Source organism: Pezoporus flaviventris, unplaced genomic scaffold (assembly GCF_033815535.1).
Source record: "Pezoporus flaviventris isolate CSIRO_AGI_PZ_B2104156 unplaced genomic scaffold, CSIRO_AGI_Pfla_v1 ptg000002l, whole genome shotgun sequence".
NCBI lineage: Eukaryota > Metazoa > Chordata > Aves > Psittaciformes > Psittacidae > Pezoporus > Pezoporus flaviventris.
In genome coordinates, this window is record NW_026892550.1 from 30,653,714 (window position 1) to 30,676,064 (window position 22,351).

Consider the following 22,351-nt stretch of genomic DNA (forward strand, 5'->3'; position numbering starts at 1 on the left):
ATGCTTGTAGGAGAGGACTCAAATATTTTCAGCACAGCAGCTTTCATTTCTATGTGCTGTCTTCTGTTCTAATGGGTTACAGCGACAACGGAGAGTGCTAGAAGGTTTTATGGCAAAACACATTAATAGTTTATTCCTGTAACATGAAATATTTTGAGACTAAGATGCCTGTAGAGCTCTCACATTCAGCTCTGAAGAGGAGCTTTTCCATCAGCCGTGAGGTGTGTATCATGGGAGCACAGCTCTGGGAGAGAGTTCCAGTCAACATGACTGAAGTCTTTCTGAGCAACCACAGGTATGTCACTTAGTGTCTCTTTTCTCATCTGTAAAAAGATGATAATCTTTTAGAGCTCTGTAAAAATTATCACTTTTACTTCAAATTACAGAATTTTCATAATCGTGAAAGTAATCACAAAACCTACCATGTATATTTATAGATAAAACAAGCTGAACTTTTATGTTTGTGCTTCTCAACCTGCACTATTATTTGATTAAAATTTTTTTTTTCCTTATTTTGTGTGTGTGCATTTCACTTGGTGACACAAAGGGATTAGAAATTCTCTCCAAGGACTTTTACTTCATTTCTCATCCAGGCTTTCCAGCTCAGCTATAGGGAAGTGTTATTCCAGTTCATTACTGTCTTATTAATAAACAAAACCCCAAGAAAACTCCAACCTCACACTTCCGGAAAAGTAACATAGGCAGTTCAAATTTGCAGAAAAAACAGGGCAGATTTGACATAAATTTCAGCAATATTATGTGTCTTGTCATAAAATATGCAGTCATATCCATTTTTCAGAAGCTTCTGGAAGATTTCATTTCTATAATACATTATCCCTGTTCTAGAAATTTGTCTCAGGAAAAGGAATCTTTTGGCGATGCCCTTTTGTTTCATAAGCAAACTAGTGTGTGTGGGAAAGATGAAAAAGGCTTTCTTAGAGTAGTAGTTCTCACATTTAGGTATCACACTCCTTCAAAAAGTCTAAGTCATTTTAACTGCATTTATATGCACATCAGCTGGATTTGAAAATCTGAGAACTAAGGAAGCAATGCCATTCAAAGAGAATCACAATGAGCACACTCATGTTGGAAAATAAATGCATTTTCTCTCAGAGGGCCTGCTACTCACATGAAAAACACTCCCCTGTCTACACAGCTGTCTGCACTGCTGTTCAGATTAGCAGAGGTCTGCTTCTGTATGGAGACAAGAATGTGTTACAAACTCTACATCCATGAATGAATTATTATTTCTTATAGGATATATTTACTACAGGGCAAATTATAAAATATGGTGAGACAAATTCTCAGCTGGTATCATTTTTCTGAGTTTCATTGAAATCCAAAGAGATTACATGATTTGAACTGGGAGAAGAGCTAAAAATTCAAAGTGCATAGAATACCAAAACCATCTAACACTCCTTAGGCTCATAAAGGCTCCACACAGAATATTACTGTTGTCTGAATTCCCTCATTGTATTCATTTAGCTACCAATAATATTCTGGCACCCAAATCAGGATATTGGAATTAAGAATCAGTACTTCAGACGGCAGAGTTAAAAGGAGAGCTCATCAAAACACTGCTAAAATGGAAACATTTTTTGATGATACAAGTGCAAAATATAGATCAATCATCTGAAAGAAAAAGGATTGCTTGTTTGTACTTTTAATGTTTCATTTTGACTTGGCATTTAAAAACAAAACAAAACCTGCTTCAGCTTAAGATGTCACCAAGTTCTTCAAGATTAAATCTCCCTGGCAGTGCAATTACCTACTAGATTGATACTGCTTTCTGCCTATTCCCACTGTGATTTATGCAAAATCTCATTCATCTGCAAAGGTGTCAGGAATTAATGAATTGTTTCACCTCAGGAAAAGAAAAAATGGACATTACTCTGAGTCAGGTCTAATTCTGTCTTATAATACAAAATCCCACATCTCTTAATGGCAATCCTATTCAAAAAAGCGGCTTCAACATGGGAGGTAAATCTACTTTCTGTGATGAGATACCTGACAGTCACAACACGGAACAAGAAGAGCATCTCAAAGGGCATGAGGAAAGGAAGCTACCAGCAAGGCAAGAACATTTTGATATGGCTTTGTGGACATCCTTCCGTTTGAAAGAAGATGCCGTAATAATATGAACCTAGTTCTCAATGCAGTAGGAAAAAAAAACAAACAAATAAACAAACAAAAAAAAAAAACAAAAACCCAAATAAACAAAACCAGCAACAAACCAAATAGTCTAAAGCATTCTGTGTATCTTTAATTCTCCATGGCTATAATGATGCACATAAGAAAGAACAGAGTGAAATTATGCTGCTAAAACAAGTTCCAGAAATTAAATCTTGATCTTTCCTTTTTACAATCAACAACCTGGAACCTTTTCATCTAAGTCCAGATGACACTGTCTGAGTGAAGAATCCATTCTCACACTAAGCCAGTCTTCTTGTGTTTGACTTAATTCCTCCCAAAATGGCTGCAAAAAGATGGCTAGAATAAGTTACTCAGCAATTTTTAGGAAGTGCTGGATTGCACATTGTACTGAAATAAAAGAAGCATTGTAGTTCTATATCCTGCAATTACATGTCAGTAAGTGTCTTACTAGAAATACAGCCTGGAAATAACTACACACCAGATGTCAAATAAAATTAATCCAGGATAAAATTCAGGATAATATTAATATTTATATATTTTTATATATATAAAGACTGTTGCAAATATTAAGCAACAAATCACTGGGGTTTTTTTGCTTGGTTTTGTAAAAGGGCTTCATTTTTTGTTATAAACAGATAATTATACTAACTGCACAAGGCCTTGCTGCTTTGTAGCCAGAACACCTGCTGCTGGTTACTGTTAGACATTAGAGAAGACAGACAGAATGTTTCAGTGAAGGAGGGTCCAGTGTCTCAACCATGTCCTGTAAATTGTCAAACAGCAACACTTGAGCAAGTTCTATGTGAACTGGGATCCCAGCCTGGACTTAGGTCTGCAGGTTTGGGCATACTGACTGCCTCTCTTTGCACAAAATAATTTGATTTTTCAATGAACACTTTCCATCACCACAAGCTACACTCCAGGCATGGATCAGAAAAGCCCATTTACTGAGCAAAAGATGGAGTTATACTTGGGAGATTAACTCCCATTTTCAGGAGAATCTGATTTTTTTTTTTTCCTTATAGAAAGTGAGTTAATTTAGTTTTTAATCTATGCAAACTATGAGGATCATCTTCCAAATATGACCCGACTATAAACTGGGGTAGTACTATACTGGGAGGTTTGGCAAGGGATGGCAGCAATACTACTTTTAGGAAGAAAAGTGGGGTAGGATTCTTCAAAGGCTCTTTGAGTCTTTTACCTGCTGGAAGAGAAGTATCAGTCAGATGACATGTAAGATCAGGTGTGTATGGACCTACTACTAACACCTATACATGAGTGTTTGTCTTCAGCATGAGGATTAAATTCAGAAAGGCACATACCTAGTGAGCACTAGTAGTCCATCTCCTGCATGTGTCCCAAACATGTAGGGACACTTTCAGAGCCCAAAAAGCAGTCTGTGCAAAGATGGCTAGAAACCTCTAGTGCCTCTGGGGCAGCCCTGGAGACATGTTCAAGCAACACCACCAGAAGTCATGCAGGGCATTTGTTGTCATTTTTCTTCATAAGGTCTGTAAACCATGATCTAGAAACACACACCCTATTTCATCATCCCAGTACAAAGTTGTGTCCTTTCTGTCACCATAGGACAGGGATCTTTATCCTTTTGAGACAAGGCTATCAACTTCTTACAGCAAGGCACTCATATTTCAGAAACAGAGTCAGCACTACCCCATGATTAGCATCCAGATCACCTTATATGAACCATTACTCAGGAGTAATATTTGGGTTTAGAGTTCAAAGGTGTCCTGGCTTTAGCTTTAACAGTTATTTTTCTCCCTCTTAGTAGCTGGTGCAGTGCTGTGTTTTTGACTTTAGTCTGGGAACAGTGCTGATAACACACTGATGTTTTTAGTTGTTGCTAAGTAATGCTTACTCTGATCAAGGACTTTTCAGTGTCTCATGCTCTGCCAGGGAGGAGGGGCAAAAGAAGCCAGGAGGTAGCAGAGACAGGACACCTGACCCAAACTAGCCAAAGGGGTGTTCCATACACGTCATGCGCAGTATATAAACTGGGGGCAGTTTCCCAGAAGGCCCAGATTACTGCTCAGGTCAGGCAGGGTATCAGTTGGGGGATGGTAACTGTATTGTGCATCACTTGTGTTTGTTCTTTTTTTTTCCTTTCCCCTTTTAGTTTATACTCTCTCCCCTTGTTATTTCCCTTATCATTATTATTATTGGTTGCAGGAGTAGTGGTTTTGTGTTATACCTTAGTTAGTGGTCTGTTCTTATCTCAGCCATGGAGAGTCCGCTATCCAGCTGTGTGGATTGATGCAGATTTCGACTTGTCCTGAAGGTACAGTCAGAAACTTACACAGGTGCTTCATTCCATCATTGTAATTCCTTTCTAGCATCAATTAGCAAGAAATTCGCTGTGTTGCCTTCAGGACCACAGAAGGCAAAAGCAGACTGGCACATTGTTTCAGCTTTAACTAACACAGTAAAATCTGGTCAACTGATCACCCTAGAGGAACTGATGATTAGAAATAATTACCCATCATTCATTTACCTGCACCCAGACGTGTGATTTTACAGATACAATTTCATTCCATATTGAGGCATAGAATTTTATTTTCAAATTTGTAATAATACGGTGTTTCTGTCGACATGAAATCCTGTCTGTAATTTGCACACTGTCTATTTCATGGGATAATTATACAGATTAATGCTTATGGTACACTTTGTTAAAAAATGATTCAGAGCACTCAGTGCTTAAGAACTACTGTAAATGCTTCAAAAAAGAAGTGAAATTATCAGAGATGTCTGCTCTGTTTTCATAGATGCAGTCATCACCAAAACAGATAAACAAAATTTGCCAAGTGGAAGAATTGTTTGCTTCTATCTTTCAGAATCAAAGAATCCTGAACAGTATTACAAAGGTTTAAGACTATCAGTTACCTCACAAATATTATAGAATATAACCAGATCACTTCATCACACTCATTACTGGGACTACCATAATTTAAAGGTTTTTTTGCACTCTTCTAATAAACTAGTTTAATTTGAGTAGATAAGGCCCTGAGATTTGACATTTAAATACTTCCACTACAAAGATGAACATTAAGTTCATATGAACTAGAGACATAGAGCAATTTAAGGCTATTACATTTTTGCTAATGAAGCAATCAGTAATGGATTTAGTTTCAACAAATTGCTGGACTGCCATCAAAATAACCAATTTAAAAACATTTCTCAGCCTAGAGTTTGTAAGTTTTTAAAAAAATAAAATCTTGGATTTTCTCTCATTCTGATCCAGCATTTTGCCTCCTCTTCAGCTTAATCCAGATGCCATTATTTGGGCGAAGAATCAGACCTCCAGTTATACCAAGCTCTTCCGGCTTTTGACATGACTCCACCCAAAAGCGGCGCAAGATGAGAGCTAGAAGAGCTTTCTCCTCCATTTGTGCAAAACGCTGACCTACAAATTACAGGGCAGTAAAAAAATAAAGATGCTATTGTCAGGTTGTACCAACAGTTGCTGCATTTGCATGTTCACAGTGATACTCCATGGAACACAGGACAGCAGGAACTGTGCCTTGAGAACAGAACTTGATTTAGGTCAAAACTAACTGCTCAATCTAGTACTTTTCCCTGCATGACAACTCTGGCCTTCCTGGGATAATTCACAGCACACCTTCCTTCCCTTAGCACACAGACCTGAAACAGCACAGTCAGCACTTTACATGGAACTAATACAAAACACAGCCTTGTCATGTCTCTTGGATGGACTTGATAGGAGGGAATGAATGCAGGAGAAGATACAGCACAGGGACTGTGAGAAGAGACAAATCCATATTTGCAGAGGAGCAAAGGAGATACAACTCCAACAGAAAGATATACTTTCCTTCAATAAACACTAAGCATCACACAGATCAGTGATTTGATAACACAGAGGGCAAAGTTCATTTTACACTTCAGTGAAAGGTGGAGAAGGAAAAGGGAGAACAGAGAAATGTGAGGGAAAGCAAACAGTGTCACCATAATCCAGGCAGCTCATTTAAACTACACTGAAAATAGCATCAGGACACAAAACTCAGTACTCAAAACTTTTTCTGTTCTCCCTTCTGTATAAGATGCACAGATGGGTATCTGTACATATGTACACAGTGATTTATTACTGCAATGATATTAGTGAATCACCTCTCCTACACATGTTCCTGTACACCCAGGAACTAGCTAGACACGTAAAATTAGACTCCTCTTTGAAACATGGGAAGATCTAGTCTGCTGTTTTTATGGGAAGGGTACCTCCTCCCAGTGAGCCTCATTAAAAATAAACAAACTCCAACAACCCCACTCCCCAAAAAAAGAAAACAAAACAAAAAAAAAAAAACAGAAGAAATCAGATTTCTTGGTTTGCAAGTGGCATGACAATTGCTGAATGTTCCCCACCTGCACTTAAGATCAGTGAAGGGAAAAGTCTTTTCATGTGTCCTGCTATATTAATAACAATGCCCCTACTCTGAGCTCAGACAAATGCCAAGTATCTCAGTGCCACCTGAAGAGCTAACAAGTTCTAGGATGCCAGTGAAAACAACAGAGCAACAATGGCGTCAGAAAGAGGGAAAGAATACATCAGTTGCAGACTGCATCTTTGGGACACCCAGCTGAACATGAGATAAATAGATGAGTTGTTTACACAGCAAAGCAAGAGCAGGAGATCTGCCTTCCCTCGCTCTGTCTTGCTGGCACTGAGAATCAGAAATTTGGAAGCAATCCTATCCTAACACAGGAGCCCATTAACATGCTTCCAAGCTGCACAGGCAGTGAGGAGGAAAAATCAGCATGATAGACATTGGCCCTGGGAAGAAAGGAAACCCTGGGGAAGAACCAATGTGGCAGCTCAAGCACCAGGCTTGCAGTGGAGACACTGCTCAGAATTTGGGCTGGGGCTGAAGCAGCAGCCTGGAGGAGAATAGGACATAAGCAGCAGGCACATCAAAACTTACATTTCTCATACACATGCTGCTGCCAGTTACCATGCTACACACTGCAAGTGTTTCTCCTTCAGTACATACCAATGCAGTTCCTGGGACCAGCTGAGAAGGGCACATAAGCATATGGGTGCCTTCCCTTGCAATTTTCAGGCAAGAATCGCTCAGGCTTGAATTCCTCTGGGTCAGGGAAGATCTCAGGGTGTCTATGCAAGGCATAAGTTATAACAACAACATTTGTGCCTTTCGGTATTTGATATCCTCCTAAAGATAAAAGGGAAAGGGTTAAAACAACAGCAAATAAGTGACTTTCTATATACAATGGCACAATAAAAAATAAAACAATGCTGACATTTACTTGGGAAATACTTTGGGTTGATGCTAGCAGGATAGGACTGGCAGACTCAGGACACTACTTACTAATAGAGCAATCCTCTCTCAAGGCACGGGCAAACAGTGGAACTGAAGGGAAGAGCCTAAGGGCTTCTTTCAAAACACACTCAAGGTATCGAAGCTCCTTCAAATCATCCATTGTAACAGGACGCTCAGTGTTGCCTGTCCAAAAAGAAATAGAAGGATGAACAAGACCAAAAATCCCCATTTTTTGGTTCACAAAACTCATTCCAGCTCCCTCCAGGATCTCTCATCATGCACCAAGACCACATAGAAGAAGGTGATACACACTGACTAAATGTACATGCCTTGCCCCAAAGACATAAAGTTGGTTGTACTCTCCACAGACCTTCTGGCACACATCCCAATCACCTCTAGCTATTGAAAGCTCCAGAAGTGCCCCAAGACATGTTCCTACCTCCCCTTCTACATCTAGGCTTATAATGTAACATATCCCCACTCACAAAGGCAACCACCACCACAACCACAATGAAGGGGGAAACAGAAACATACCAAACACCTCATCCAGTTCTTTGTGAACCTTCTTCTGGGCTTCAGGATTATGTCCAAGTAAGTACAGGGCCCAATTCATACCAGCTGCTGTTGTATCATGGCCCTAGAAGTCCAGATTTACAAAAAGACATTAACTTCAACACCATTCCTGTGTACAAGTAAGTTTTGTAAATACCTACATACCCAAGTAGTAAATGGTAGAAAGTGACAATTATTAGTCTCATGACCACAAAAAAAAAGACCAAAACAAGAGGGTAGAACTCTACCCAACATGCTGATTTATCAGGATGTAAGACACCCCATGATTCTGTCACACTGAAAACTGAACAAAAGAGAAAAGTGCTGAAATTACCCAAGCAAATGAACCTCTCCTCTGCCTTCCACAAGTTACATGAACCATCAGTATATCTACACAATGAAACAGATGTATACACACATTTTGATTACCGAGGGGCCAAAGACTACCACAGGAGAAATACAATGGACACAATCTGTAACCCTTACAAAATTATCCAAAAGAGGGTCTAATGAGACACAGTACACTGACCATAGGAGGGAATACTTTTTCATCTCCTATGAGAAGCGGATCAGCTATTACTGTTCTCAGCACCTCATAAAAACTTGGAAAGGAAACAAAGGGAAGAGGAACCAAGAAAACCCAAACAAACACCAAATCAAATAAACAAACACACACACACAAAAAAGCAAAACAAAACCCAAAACCAACCAACAAACAAACAATCAAACAAAATCCCCAAAATGCAAAAAAAAAAACACCAAACAAAAAAACTGGAACAAAAAAGGGAGAAGTTAACCAAAACGGGTTTTGGCTCTAAAAAGGCAGACTTCCTGGGAAGTTCAAGATGCTTGCACCTCTTCAAAGTCCAGCTACAGACTAGTACAGGAAAGTTAAGATATAACCTACAGAAGCTCTCTTCCCATCAGCAGTAATACGACTCTGAATTAAGGTCTTCTGAGATGGAATGCAGGTCCACATAATGGAGGTGTGTGCAAGACTTGTGAAAGTCTTGTTCAGATCCTTCACTGGACAGGGAATGAGACGTGAGAAGACAGTACACCAATCCACAGTCAATGACAGAACCAGGAGGTTACAGTCAACATGGCAAGGAACAAAGTGTGAGGAGAACTGACAAAATGCAAGGCAAAACACTAAAACCATTTAGAGCTCTCTTTCACATTAATAAGGTTTGTAACAGGAGCTGAGAACCCATGGCCCACATCAGCTATTAAGCTCTCACCACTCACCTGCTATCATGAGTAGAGCCTGCTCACACAGGCAGGGCCTGCCACATACATATTGTCCAACATTTTGCCAGGGTACTGGATCAAATGTTTCTATCCTTTGGTAGTTTCTATCCTACAGAGATTTCCTCTTAGGCTTCCAGGGCTAAAATTACTTCATACTAAAAGCAACCTCCTGAACTAAGGAAGAGTCAGTACCTGCAAATGGTGAACCTCAGGATCTCAGGTTCTGGGGAGAGATGAAAAAAAAAGGGAAAAAAAAAAAAAAAGAAAAACACCAAGGCAAAATCCCCCACAAACAAACAACCCCCCTCCCAACCAACAAATCAATGGGTTCCTTGGGTACCTCAAACATGAAAGTATCCACTTCCTCACGAATATCATTGTAGTCCAATTTGTTCCCTTCCTCATCTGTTGCATTCAGCAGCATGTCTAGGAAAGCTTTTCTCTTTTTGGACCCACTTTCTTCACAGCAGCCATCAGTATCATGTTTCTTTTGCTTGGCATTTTCAAGTTCTGCAACTTTTTCTGCTATGACCTGAGATTAGAACCATTAAATTGGATATGATGCATGCAGCACATGCGCAGTCTACATCACACAGATTTGTCCTAACACTGAACAGCCTTTGTGAGACCAAGAAAATAACTCATTGATCATCAAGTAGTGTAAACACATCCAGAAAATCTGGAACAAGCCAATTGTGAAGGCCAACATTACTGACAGAAGATCACAAAACATCACCATGATTTGAACAGACTTACCATGATGAAGACAGTCTCTATCCAATAACTAAGGAACGGATGACAGACTGAAGAGAAGCCAGGACACTCCACAACCCTACATCTGGACTACACATAGTATAGCTGGAACTACTATACTAATGCTTCTCAACTTTTCTTCAGCATGACAGCAATGCTTGAACTTCCCTTTTTAGGTTGAAACACAGCCCCAGTGACAGAGATTTCATGCTGTCACCACCACTGTCATATCAGCAGAACAAAACCCTTCAATAAACTGGCATTGCTCTCAGCAACTACAAAATAATTTAAAAATAAAGGCTGTAGAGTATGTAATTCTATTCAAAGAAAGCACTGAACAGGAAAAAAAAATTACTGTTATATACACACACAATGTTCCCCTCACTGAACATATACATATAAAGACACATCTGAACCACCTTTTGTCTCAGTGACACATTAGGTGATGTTATTATTTACTGCTCCCTTGTTTTCTAAGGGATATTAGTATTTACTGCTCCCAAATTTTCTAAGATTTGGCTTCTTATATTCAGTGCACCAACCCATCATGGAAAGAAAGCGTTACCTTAGGTCCCTTCAAGAGCCTCTCTTGTGCCACACTGCTGCAATTCCCATTAAAAAGAAGCAAAACATGAACTACTCAAAAACAATGCAAGGTGGATCATTATATGTAGTGAAAATTCAGAGATTATTTCCTTTGTTGTGGACATTGATAAAATGACATTGTGGGATACACACATTTCTTTCAAGGAAAGCAGCTTCTCTGGTAACATTTTAACAGTAGATTTGGGAAGGCAACCATTGCCAAGAATAGCATGGGAATTAATTGGTGAGAGAAAGGAGTGTTACATGCACAGTCCAATACGGTGATAGAATGCTGCATTTTATGCCAAGTCAGTGATATATGCTTAATGGTTTCTGTGTCAAAGCATCTTACTGCTGATGTGGGGACCTCCATGTGTTTGCTCATCTCAGCAGTTCTCCTCTAAATAGGGGAAAATGAATACAGACTTCAATTTCTAAGAGCTGGATCACGTGGTATTACCACACAGAACCCTATGCCTACTGCTACAGACGTGGCAGTGAGCTGTTGCAGGCAATTCAGTTGTGGAGGATCTGGGGCAGAAAAAGAGTTCAATGAATTCTGGTTGTTTGTTTTGGTTGTCAAGGACCTGCAAGTCCTGTTACTCCCTTGGAGTTGTATACTCCTTTGCTTAAATACAACAGAGCTCCTGACAGCAAAGTCAGCTGTTGTATTCCTTTCAGGGAATTCCTCAGCATCCAAACAGAGAGAGAGTTCGCCTTTTAATATATGCATATTAAGGGAGCTGAGCCTCACCCTCATTTGGAAACTCTACTGGGTACAAGTCTTCATTCCAACAACTAAAATGTACCATTAAAAAAAAAAAATCTATACCGTATCTGTAAAATTGTGAAGGCTCTTGAGGTTCTTCTCATGCTCTCTTCCTTCCTTGAACAGTGAATATACAAGATCAGGCCAAAGCCACGGGCTCATCTGTCGCTGTTGGATTAGATCACTCATCCTAGGGACACAATAATTACATCATGGAACATTCCTTGACCAAAAAAAAAACCCCAAAGCCAAATTTACAGAACACTTTCAAGAACAAACAAACAAAAAAGTACTACTTCACCCAGTGAAGTGGAACTTAAGACATTGCATGGGTTTAAACCCATTTATCTGAAGGGAAGGCTGTTCATATTTGTTTCCTGATTTTGTCATTTGTCCCAGCATCACCATCATTTATATTGTTATGCATTGATCTCTGAGAGTGTGTTCTCATTTAGTTGGAATCCTCTTGAAACAGACATGTTCAGCTCTCCAGTCCAGTCCTACTCCACATCAGTAAAGCATTGATCATGATGAAAAAGATGCATACATCCTGAAAATACTACTCATGTCAGGGAGGGTTCCAAAATATCTGCCCCAAGACCTCAAACAGCCCTCTGAATGCATTATATTTCTACTTGACTGTCAGATAATACATATGCCAAACAGCAAATGGAAAGTACGTAAAGAATATGAAAATTCAAGTATTCTCAAACAGAACTGGAGTATATTTGGAAGGGCAGATTGTCATTGCTATTCAGCTCCTGCACATACTTTTGGCTACAAAAAGAGACTTTGAAGAGTAATTATTAAATTTAGGCCAACTTTGGGCCCACAATTTGGGAAAGACCAAGCAACCAATGACAATCAAACCCTCTAATTCTACCCCTTTCTTTGTTATACACCTGTCTCAACAAGACCCATCAAAGGCTAGGGGTGAGATCATAGAATTGTTTAGGTTGGGAAAGACCTTTAAGGTCATCCAAACTTTAGGAGTCCAACCACTAACTTAGCACTGCCAAGTCCACCACTAAACCATGTTTCTAAGTGCCTCACCTACACCTCTTCAAAGTACCCGCAGGGATGGTGACTCAACCACTTCCCTGGGCAGCCTGTTCCAGTGCCTGATGACCTTTTCAGGGAAGAAATTCTTCTTAGCATCCAATCTAAACCTCACCGGCACAATTTGAGGCCATTTCCTCTTGTCCTATTGCTTGCTACCCAGGAGATGACCCACTTCACAACCTCCTTTCAGGCAGTTGTAGAAAACAATAAGATCTCCCCTTCTCCCCGAGACTTTTTCTCCAGGCTAAACAACCCCAGTTCCCTCAGCTGCTCCTCATAAGACTTACACTCTAGAACCTTCATCGGCTTTGTTGCCCTTTGTCTGTCTTGTAGTGAGGGGTCCCAAAGTGAACACAGCATTCGAGATGCAGCCTCACCAGTACCAAGTACAGGGGGATGATCACTGCCCTGCTCCTGCTGGCCACATTGTTTGTGACACAGTCCAGGATGCTGCTGGCCTTCTTGACTGCCTGGGCACAAGCTGGCTCATGTTCAGCTGCCAATCAGCACAGGAAGATAAGGGGAGTGGTGGTAGTAGTTTTTGAGTGTTTCATTTGTTTCTCAGGATTGGGATATTTACTGAGACTTGAGGGTATGAACTCAATGTTGCCTCTGTGTAGCAGCTTGTACTGAAATATAGTGCATTTTACTGAGGCTTGGAGCATTTTTGTGGAAGAACTGAGTTTGTGGCTCACAGCAGATGAACTCTTGACACCAGTAGCATCAACTCCAGCCCAACTACAAAGCAGCCAAGGAATAATGTCCATTTACCTGTAGATAGCACGAACATAATCAGAATCCTTATTCTCCTGAGCACCCACATTCTTGCCCATTGCTGTTTCTGCGAGGAGGAAATCATCAATGGTTCATGAGTACAAAGTGGAATGCAGAGTCCCTGTACACAGTAAGTTACTACTGCTCTCAGGTTCCGATAGTCACCACTTTGTCCTTTGAGCAGGTGAATACACATATCCCTTTCCAGGTAATGAGCTTGCTTTATATTTACACTCCCAGGAACTCTGCTCCTCAACACAACCTCACTTCCGACTGCTACATCTGCCCTGCCCATCCCACACACTCACCTGCTCAGATGCACACCAAACACCCTAGGGAAAAGGATGGCCTTGGGAGGACAGAAATGCATTCACACAACGTGCAGCAACATTCCTCTTCAACTGTCTCCTCACAGGACACATGAGGCACAGATGTACTCATGAGTCCCTGCATCATTCACAGCCCCACCACATAAATGAAGAGGACTTACCACAGATGATATCAAGGGCACACAGAGTGATGTCCAGAAAGACATCAAATGGTTCCTTGTCAACATGTTTCTCAAGTTTCTCCAATAAAATAGTTCCTTGTTCATTCATAACCTCTAGGAAGTCAGTTAAGATTGTGAAGTGGAACGTGGGAGTTATCATCTTCCTCCGCAATCGCCACTTATCTCCAGTGCTGCAAAATTAACAAGGAGAAGGAAAGGTTAAAAACTCCAAGGCAAAAATAAAATCCTCATCATCACAGGAAGTATACAGTAAAAAAACTGCAGCCTGAAACACCTTCACAGACAGATATGCTGTAGATGGCTCTTCAAGTTGTCCATAGTACTTCCTAGAATAGAAATATTTCTTGCCCCAGCTCTCTTCAAAGCACAAACTACCATTTCTACAGCTGCTATCAACAAAAGGAGATGCCAACAAGCCTCTGGTTGCTCAGTGTATAGGCTCTTCTCTATAGAAGGATGGAGTAGAACTCAACTATAGGACAAACCAGCTATTTAGGATCAAGACCCCAACTAACTGCATTGTCTCTGTGAATCACCACTCATGCAGCTCTTCATCCACTGACTAGGAAATGAGGATTGCAGAGAATTAAAGTAGTCCACAGGCATTACCCAACTGACTGTATCAAGGTCTGGTTACTTTATATTTTGGTCCCATCACAAAGCACAAGGAGTTAATCTCTGAGGGCCCCAAACTGTCAACAAAGCTCCACTGCTAACAGGAGCACCTTGACCTTCTCATAAAAACACAGAAGAGGCACAAAGGCACCAGAGGCACTTTACACCAGAGGCACCTTGCTGACTCTTTAATATCTGCATCATCCAGACCAAACCCTACTTGACTATCCCAAGACCAGAGGACATCAAACCCTTACATCACTGCTCCTTCCTCTCTTTGCTCCTGACTTGCACTCTCACCCAGGCTCACCTCTTACAAGCCTTCACTTCATGAGGGAAATGAAAGACAGAGTTAAGATACTCTCTCATCTGACCCCAAAGTATCACCAGTCTCGGGCCCATCCTACTTGGTTTGCTGTGCCACCAGCTGAGATAAGAAATGCACACAGTTGCAGTTCTGCCACAGTCCAACCACCTCATATACATCACAACATTCAAAACATCCAGCCCGTAGCACTGCAGACTAAATGACGCCACTTGCCATAGGATACAACCTCCCAAAATCCACATTCATTTCAAACCTCTGAACAAAACACAACAATGGCCAAATTTGCCAAGAAATACATTATGCCAAAAGATTTTTTTATCAGATATTAGCTTCTAAACAGAAATCAAGACTACCACAAGGAATAAGAGTTCTACAGGTATCACCTCCATCTCTGTCTAAAGATACACAGAGCATTCCTGCCACCAAGTCCTCTTCATGTCATATACCCTACAGATTCCAAAAGGACACCAAGACACCTGCAATTCACTATACCTTGTCAGAAGTCCAGTGCCCAGCCAAGGCTGCAGGAATTTGTACATGTATGATTTTTCGATATGCTTCGAGCTGTTCAGAATGACCTGTCAAAAAAAAAAAGAGGAAGAAAACGTTACTTGTTAGATGGAGAGAGATTTCTGCAGCTAAGATTACTTCACACAAACTCAGTTCTTCCACAAAAATGCTCCAAGCCTCAGTAAAATGCACTATATTTCAGTACAAGCTGCTATATAAGGGCAACATTGAGTTCACACCCTTAAGTCTCAGTAAATATCCCAATCCTGAGAAACAAATGAAACACTCAAAAACTACTACTACCACTCCCCTTATCTTCCTGAAAAAGATAAATTTATGTTAAACCCACAGGCAGAGCTCAGAGAAAACCTAACGTTTTTAGCTTTAACCAAACTCACAAGAAGTACTATCTTTTCAATAAACACTCCAACAAAGAAACAACTCTATCTTCCCAGTTCAAGGACAATCATTGTCAGTAACAAAACTAACAACTATATTTCATGCCATCAAGACAGACCCACCAAGTTCTAATGCAGTTAGACACAAGGCACTGCAACCTGCATTTCATAATGTCCTATCCCGATATCAGTGGTCCAGTCTTCCCTGGTGTTTGCTTCTCTGTTCTGATCTTGGGAGCAGAAGCTTTCATACAAAGCTAAAGGAGATGCTTCTTCATAAAAAACCTAGTGAGTTGGTGCTTTCATTTGCTGGCCATCTTCAGTATTTACTTTTTTTCTATGGCTAGACTTTTTCTATTCTTCCACTTTCACCCTTTCTCTAGCACTGGCTCAAGGACCATCTCAAGTAAAATCAGTCCAAGAACAACTTTTTTTTTTTTTTTTTGCAAAAATTACATTGAGACAATAGAAACTAACATGTTGGACACTGCTTTGCATGTTAGTAGAATAGACAGAGAATAGACAGGAGACCAACTGTTGTGGTTTAAACCCAGTCAGGCAATTTGTTCACTCACTTGCCCCCACTTCTTGCCCTCCCCCTGCTCCCGGAGGGATGGAGAGGAGAATCAAAAAGAATGCAACTCCCATGGGTTGAGATAAGAGCAGTTTAGTAACTAAGGTATAACACAGATCACTACTGCTACCACCAGTGATAATAACGATAAAGGAAATAACAAGGGAAGAGAATACAACACCTCACCACCAGCCAACCAATAACTCGACCCCAAGCCCGACCAAGCACCGACCCATACCTCCTCCAACCCTGCAGTCTCCCAGCCCTTCCAGGTAACTCCCAGTTACATCCCGGGCATGATGTGCTGTGGTATGGAATACCTCTTTGGCTAGCTTGGGTCAGGTGTCCTGTCTCTGTTTCCTCCCGCCTTCCCCTCCTCCCTGGCAGAGCATGAGGCTCACAAAGTCCTTGGCCAAACCAAAACATCGCTGTTATCAGCTCTGTTCCCAAGCCGAAAGTCGAAACACTGCACTGCACCAGCTACAAAGGAGGAGAAAAATGACTGCTACTGCTGAACCCAGGACACTAGCACACTCACCTCCACACTGTCAGGGTGATACAAAACCACGACAGGCAACGGTCCTATCCAAAGTTTCAGCAATGGCCAACTCCTGAACTCTTCAACATAAGTTTGTAGCTGTTTAAAAAAACCTCAATGAAAAAAGCAGATTAGAATTTTTTATAAAGGTTTTGCTGAATAAGCAAGACTTCTGTAATGAACTTTTTTTCACCATATGCCCTGTAATTATGTTTTTATTGTAGTTTTATCTTGCCACTATGACCAAGCAGTGTATTTTGCACCTAGCTATCAGCTCTACTGGAGAACTGTTTCTTTACAGCTACACCCTTGAAAGCACTCTATTCTAGAGAAACCTCTCCTAGCTGTAGATAAGGCAGCTTGATTTAAGCAGTCTCCAAGCACTGTAGCATGGGCTTTCTGTATTGCAATACTCTCCGTAACAGTTAAGAAACAAATCAAATTTTATCAAGGCTATGCTTAGATTTTGGCTTATCTGACACCAGCCAAAATGCTATATCAAGATACTTCTTTACTTTCCAAATACAGTGTCAAGCCTTTTCCCATCTGAAGCCTCATTGCCAGTACCACATTTGTGGTGCACATATAAGTGATGTCATGCACAGTAGTGGCAGAGCACTGCACATAAATCAGTATCACTTGAAATGTCTAGTTTCTGATAGCTGGACTCCAGAAGAAAATTTTTGGAGCCCTCTCACCAGCTTTTGACAGCTGGTTGCTCCAACTTAAACTCCACTCTTGTCCTTTTAGAAACCTTATTGAGGGTAAAGTGGGCCACTTATAGGGCCACTGTGGTTTTGGCAATTCAGATGTTCCCACCTCTAAGGGCACAGACTCACATGATTATTTATGCTACACACCACCTGAAAGATAACACTGTTACCTAGCCTCGAGCTGGACTTCAGACCAGTGAGATAAGCAATCCTGCCAGTTCTCCACCCATGTAATTATCCACTTATCCGGTCTACATCTTGTCAGTTTAACTATACCAAAAGCATGGGAGGTGGTATAAAAGACCTTGTTGAATCAAATTACATGCCATCTTATGCTCTTCCCTTGCCCACAGATCCATCTATCGCAGAGGGCAACCTCATTCACTTTGCAATTATAGAGGAGGTGGCAGCTATCAGGATGTTCAAGGATTAAACATGCCTTCACCTTTTCACAAACCAGATTAAACGATACATGAGTCCCTCTAAGGCCTCTGCAGGGCTGAAAAGCCAAAGGTCCCCCCAGAAAAATGAAAAAAAGCCTAGTTTCCTAATACACACCCAAAAAGCAGTCCCTAGTCATAGGCAAAGTTCTAATGACACCTCATCCAAAAGGCTTAAGACTATCAGATTATTTTGCTGGTTTTAGAACATTTTCCCTAACATCACCATAATTAAAATATCATAATTTCACAGCGTTTTTCTACCTATATCAATAAATAAAATCACCATCAGATGACAATTCATTTTTCTTTCTGCTAAAAAACCTCCTTTTTTCTAAAACCTATACTTCTTAATCACTACATATTTAATGAAAAATATTATAAACCACAAACTTCACTCATATAACTAAAGGAGAACAAAGACAGGTGGTCATGGGCTTAACTGAAGCATGGAGGCTATGCAACTCCTGCTAACAAAGGAGATGACAGACTTCATACAACATAAAAGTCTCATTCAAATTGCTTTTTGGAGAGAGAAGCAATGGGTGAGGGTTTTTTGTTGATGTTGTTATTAATTTTTTTATTATTATTTATTTCTAAGAAGATTTAAAAAGAAGGAAAGAAAAAGGAAGAAAAAAGATTTGCGTCATAGTCAGGCTCTTCTGGCAGCATACCTGGAGGTATGGCACAGCCAACAGCGCATGTGCACAGGGCAGAATGGTATACATAGGCATCACAAAACACACCCAGAAGAATCTGCCGGTCCACTAACAGCACAGCCAGAGCCACTTTCATACCACCACAGACTCCTCAAGGGCTATGCTCCTATGCAAAACCAAGTACCAAATGAAAAAAAAAAACACATAGCTCATTTGACTCTCAAGCTCTCTGGCAAAAAGACGGTACCGTTGATCAGTGCAAGAACAGAAAGTTTTGCTTTTGAGGGATGTACTACCAATACTCAGTAAGTTCTTTTGCATCTAATGCAGAAAACTGAGGAATAACTAATTCTGAAACTGACCCAGCAATTCAGCATGCTAAAGTCCCTCGCACATGCTCACTTCGAGGAAGATAATTAAAGGAGTATTTTTCCTTCGCAAGCTAAATCTTCGTTTGGATCGCAGCCATTGGTACACAGTACTTTGCGCTGTGAAACAGCATTTCCTCAGAGAGCACAGAGCATGCTTCCTTGTCAGAAAAACAAACTCCACAGCATTCATGCTCCACCCCACCACCAACTTGGAATAAGTCTGAGTCCAGCATGAGCATCTGGAAGCCACATTTAGATTGATCTCCCTCCAACCTTTGCTGGTTAACAACCCCACATTTGTGCAGCATATCTTCTTTCCCTCCCATTGCTCACTTTTCACACCGTTCCCCTCTTCAGGTTGCCCAAAGGCCCAGAGACACCTAAAGGCAATGGCACACCCTACAAACCCCCCCACCCAAGCCAGCCACGCTGCAACCACCCAAGCACCTCACCAGCACTGGCCCTTCCAGCAAAGCCCCACACAATTCAGGGACATCCCCCCCCCCCCCCCCCCCCCCATACCTGGGCTATAGCATAAGCTGCCCTTACCTTCTCCCCTCCGCTCCATGAGCAGAGCATTTCCCAGCACAGGATAGCAGGGGCTGACACCCGGTATAGGCTTCAGCACCCACCATCGCCTCCAGTAACCCATCAAGGAGGGCAGGGAGCTCACAGCCACAACTGCCAACAGCAGAGCAATGACCCCAGACCCCAACTGCAGCAGCTGGGGTCCCTCGCCAGCTCCCTGCATGACCCCCATCATCACCTCCCAGCCTCCTGCTGCAGTCCTTGATCCCTACTGGGGAACGAGCGCTGCCGGTACTCCCGTACTCGGCTTTGCCTGCACCCAGCTGAGTGTGCCAGGACCAAGGCACCGGAACAGGAGGCGGAGCTGTCACACAGGCCCTGGGGGCAGCTTCCTGCCAGGAAAATAAACAGAGATCTAAAAAACACGTGTGGAGAGGCTGCCTGCAAGCACTGCCTGACAGCAGAACAGCCACAGGGAACAGTACTGTCTCCCTGCCCTCACTCGGTTCCTCTGACTCAAGTGAAGAATGAGGAAGTTCTTTGCAGGCCTTTGCAATGTCACAGAAAGAAAAGACACAAACTGCTGCCAAGAGAAAAAAAAAAAAAAACACCTTTTTGTTGCTTTGGAAAGGATGGGTTTTCCCAACATCATGTCTCTACATCTGTTTGCAAGTGCTCAGGGAACACGATTTTGCCATACATAACTGCTCCAGTGATCTTCAACGTGATGCCTGAAGGGTTTCAAGTGCTTCAGATGGGGAGTACCTTCCCTCAGTTGGGTGGATGGCTTCAGGGGTTTACACAAACCAGAGCCCATATAGACCCACGATCAAGGGCAGCACTGCAAAGCATGTTCATGCTTCATGGCTCCAATAGCCTTCACTGATCTCACTGTTGAATGCTCAATCACAGGCTAAAGGATGTCAGTAGCACCAGCACCTGTGCCACAACTTGCAAAGTGCCTGGGCAGTGATGCCATACACACCATAGGCCCTGCTGCCCTTCCTGCTTCAGGAGGATCCAGGGTCTCTTACTGCTGCAGGGCTGCTGATTACCTGCTCCTCAAAGCCTCCAGTGCTCAAAAAATCCTTGTGATCAAACAGAAGTTTGGTGAAAAAGACACTGTGACTTCATTCCCTGAATATACCACAGAAGTTTCTTACAGCCACGGTCACATATCTGCCATCTGCTTTGTACCAAAATCGACTGCACTGACTGCACTGGCATTTTTAGTAAACCAACAGCAACGACCTTAAGGGAAGAAACACAGAGAAAGCTCAGAACATCAAAAGTAAAAACATCAGAGTAAATTTGGGCACTTTGTTCCTGCAGTTTCCCAGCAAACACTTCATCATAAATACTAACTGTTGCAATTTTTTGCAATGTAAACAGCTGGAAATTAACTCTGTCATACTTGCTGTTATTTGTAATGCTTTATGACAGAAAGTAGCAGATACATACCCTGACTTGTTAACACATAAAGTAAGCTATGTGCCATCAGTCCCCTCTTTTGTTCAGGTGACATCCCAGGAAGGAAGCATGCATGCAGGATTAACAGGCTCACCTTTTGTAGGGATCAACTGAGTAATTATGCTCTCTTCTTTATAAAAAAACTTGCAGTTTGTTGCCTTCATGAAGCTGATAACTAGATGAAGTTGTTAATTGTAATTCTGAGTCAAAATCTGTGTTTCTAACTGCTCATAACTCCTTCTGTAGGAAAAAAATAATGAGGAACAGTGAAACAGCAGGGACAGGGTGAAAAAATCACAGGGAAAGCAGTAGGGAACATATCGGAACAAACATTGCAAAATCCTGTCAGCAGCTGGCAGTGGTAATGCTGCTAACAAAAGGCAGCAACTGTACTGGAATGAGGTACCCAAGAAAGACGAAATGAGAGGTCTGGTATATGTGAGGCCTAATTACATCACTGAGACTTGCAATCATTACAAACCTTGGAGGATGTTCTGTAGGAGAGGAGTTTTCTACCAGATTGTGATTGGCACTCCTTTTTCACATGGAGAGCTACTTGCTCAGTGTTGAATTTCAGTTTGTGAATCTTTGCTTTTATAAATGCATTTAACAGAACAAATCTGTTTTTACTCAGCCTTTCACCTAAGTGGAAAGCCTACCTGCCCATGCTAACAGAAGGCATGAATTCTGTCAGGCTATGTCAGTCCACAGGCACAATGGCAACACAGACTTCTGCTGATCCCTAGAATGCACATCTGGATTCTTTGATAAAGAAATCAACAAAGTGTTCATTGCCAGCAAGAAAAACAAAGATCTAAAGCAAGGCTAAAATGAATGTGATATGACACAAGAACAAGAGTACACAACACATTCTGAAAAACTGTGATGTGCTCTTTACATTAGTTCTTTGCTCCAGCCAAGGCAAACCATGTTATCATCCCTTGCAAAACACACAGCACCTGCACTAAGCAAGAATAGCCAGTTACTAACTTAGCAATCACATTTAATTTGCAGTTAGGAAGGGTTTTCTTAGAAACATGATTAAACTTTCTACATGATTTACTTGCACTGAAAAAGAAGTGCCAGATGATGAGCAACTGTTCACTGTGTGGTCCCACTTCTGCCATTACAGAACCAAACCACTGCATATTCTTCATTTAGTCCACAATGTAAGAAGTGCCATAGATTTTAAGGGACACATATTGCCCTTGCTCCTTTGCATTTTTGTCAATACATAGTACAGGCAGGAGCACTTATGAGAGCAAAAGTGCATTTTGGACAAACCGCTGAAGATGATGGTGCAAAATTCAAACATTATGTTATCTTTGACCTGAGATTTTTGAAGAAACTGCATCAAACTGACCTGCAACTGTATGAAATCAACCTGCAACTTCAAAGCAAAAGCATTCTACTTTCTCAGATACTATACCATAATATCACCAGTGAGTAAACTTAGCATAGCCAAAAAAAAAAAAACTAAGCCAAGAAAA

The 22,351-nt window shown here is 41.3% G+C and overlaps 1 protein-coding gene across 1 annotated transcript; it reads right to left on the reverse strand.

The window, feature by feature from the left end:
• Positions 1-4,722: 4,722 nt before the first annotated feature.
• LOC133279766 (cytochrome P450 4V2) lies at positions 4,723-19,749 on the reverse strand. Its single transcript, XM_061473898.1, has 11 exons — positions 19,413-19,749; positions 16,681-16,793; positions 15,153-15,238; positions 13,697-13,887; positions 13,204-13,273; positions 11,434-11,560; positions 9,604-9,795; positions 7,995-8,097; positions 7,509-7,643; positions 7,173-7,352; positions 4,723-5,572 (listed from the first exon to the last, which is right to left on the reverse strand). Exons 1-11 carry the CDS (start codon positions 19,624-19,626, stop codon positions 5,397-5,399), a joined length of 1,587 nt encoding a protein of 528 aa, XP_061329882.1. The 5' UTR covers positions 19,627-19,749; the 3' UTR covers positions 4,723-5,396.
• Positions 19,750-22,351: the final 2,602 nt, after the last annotated feature.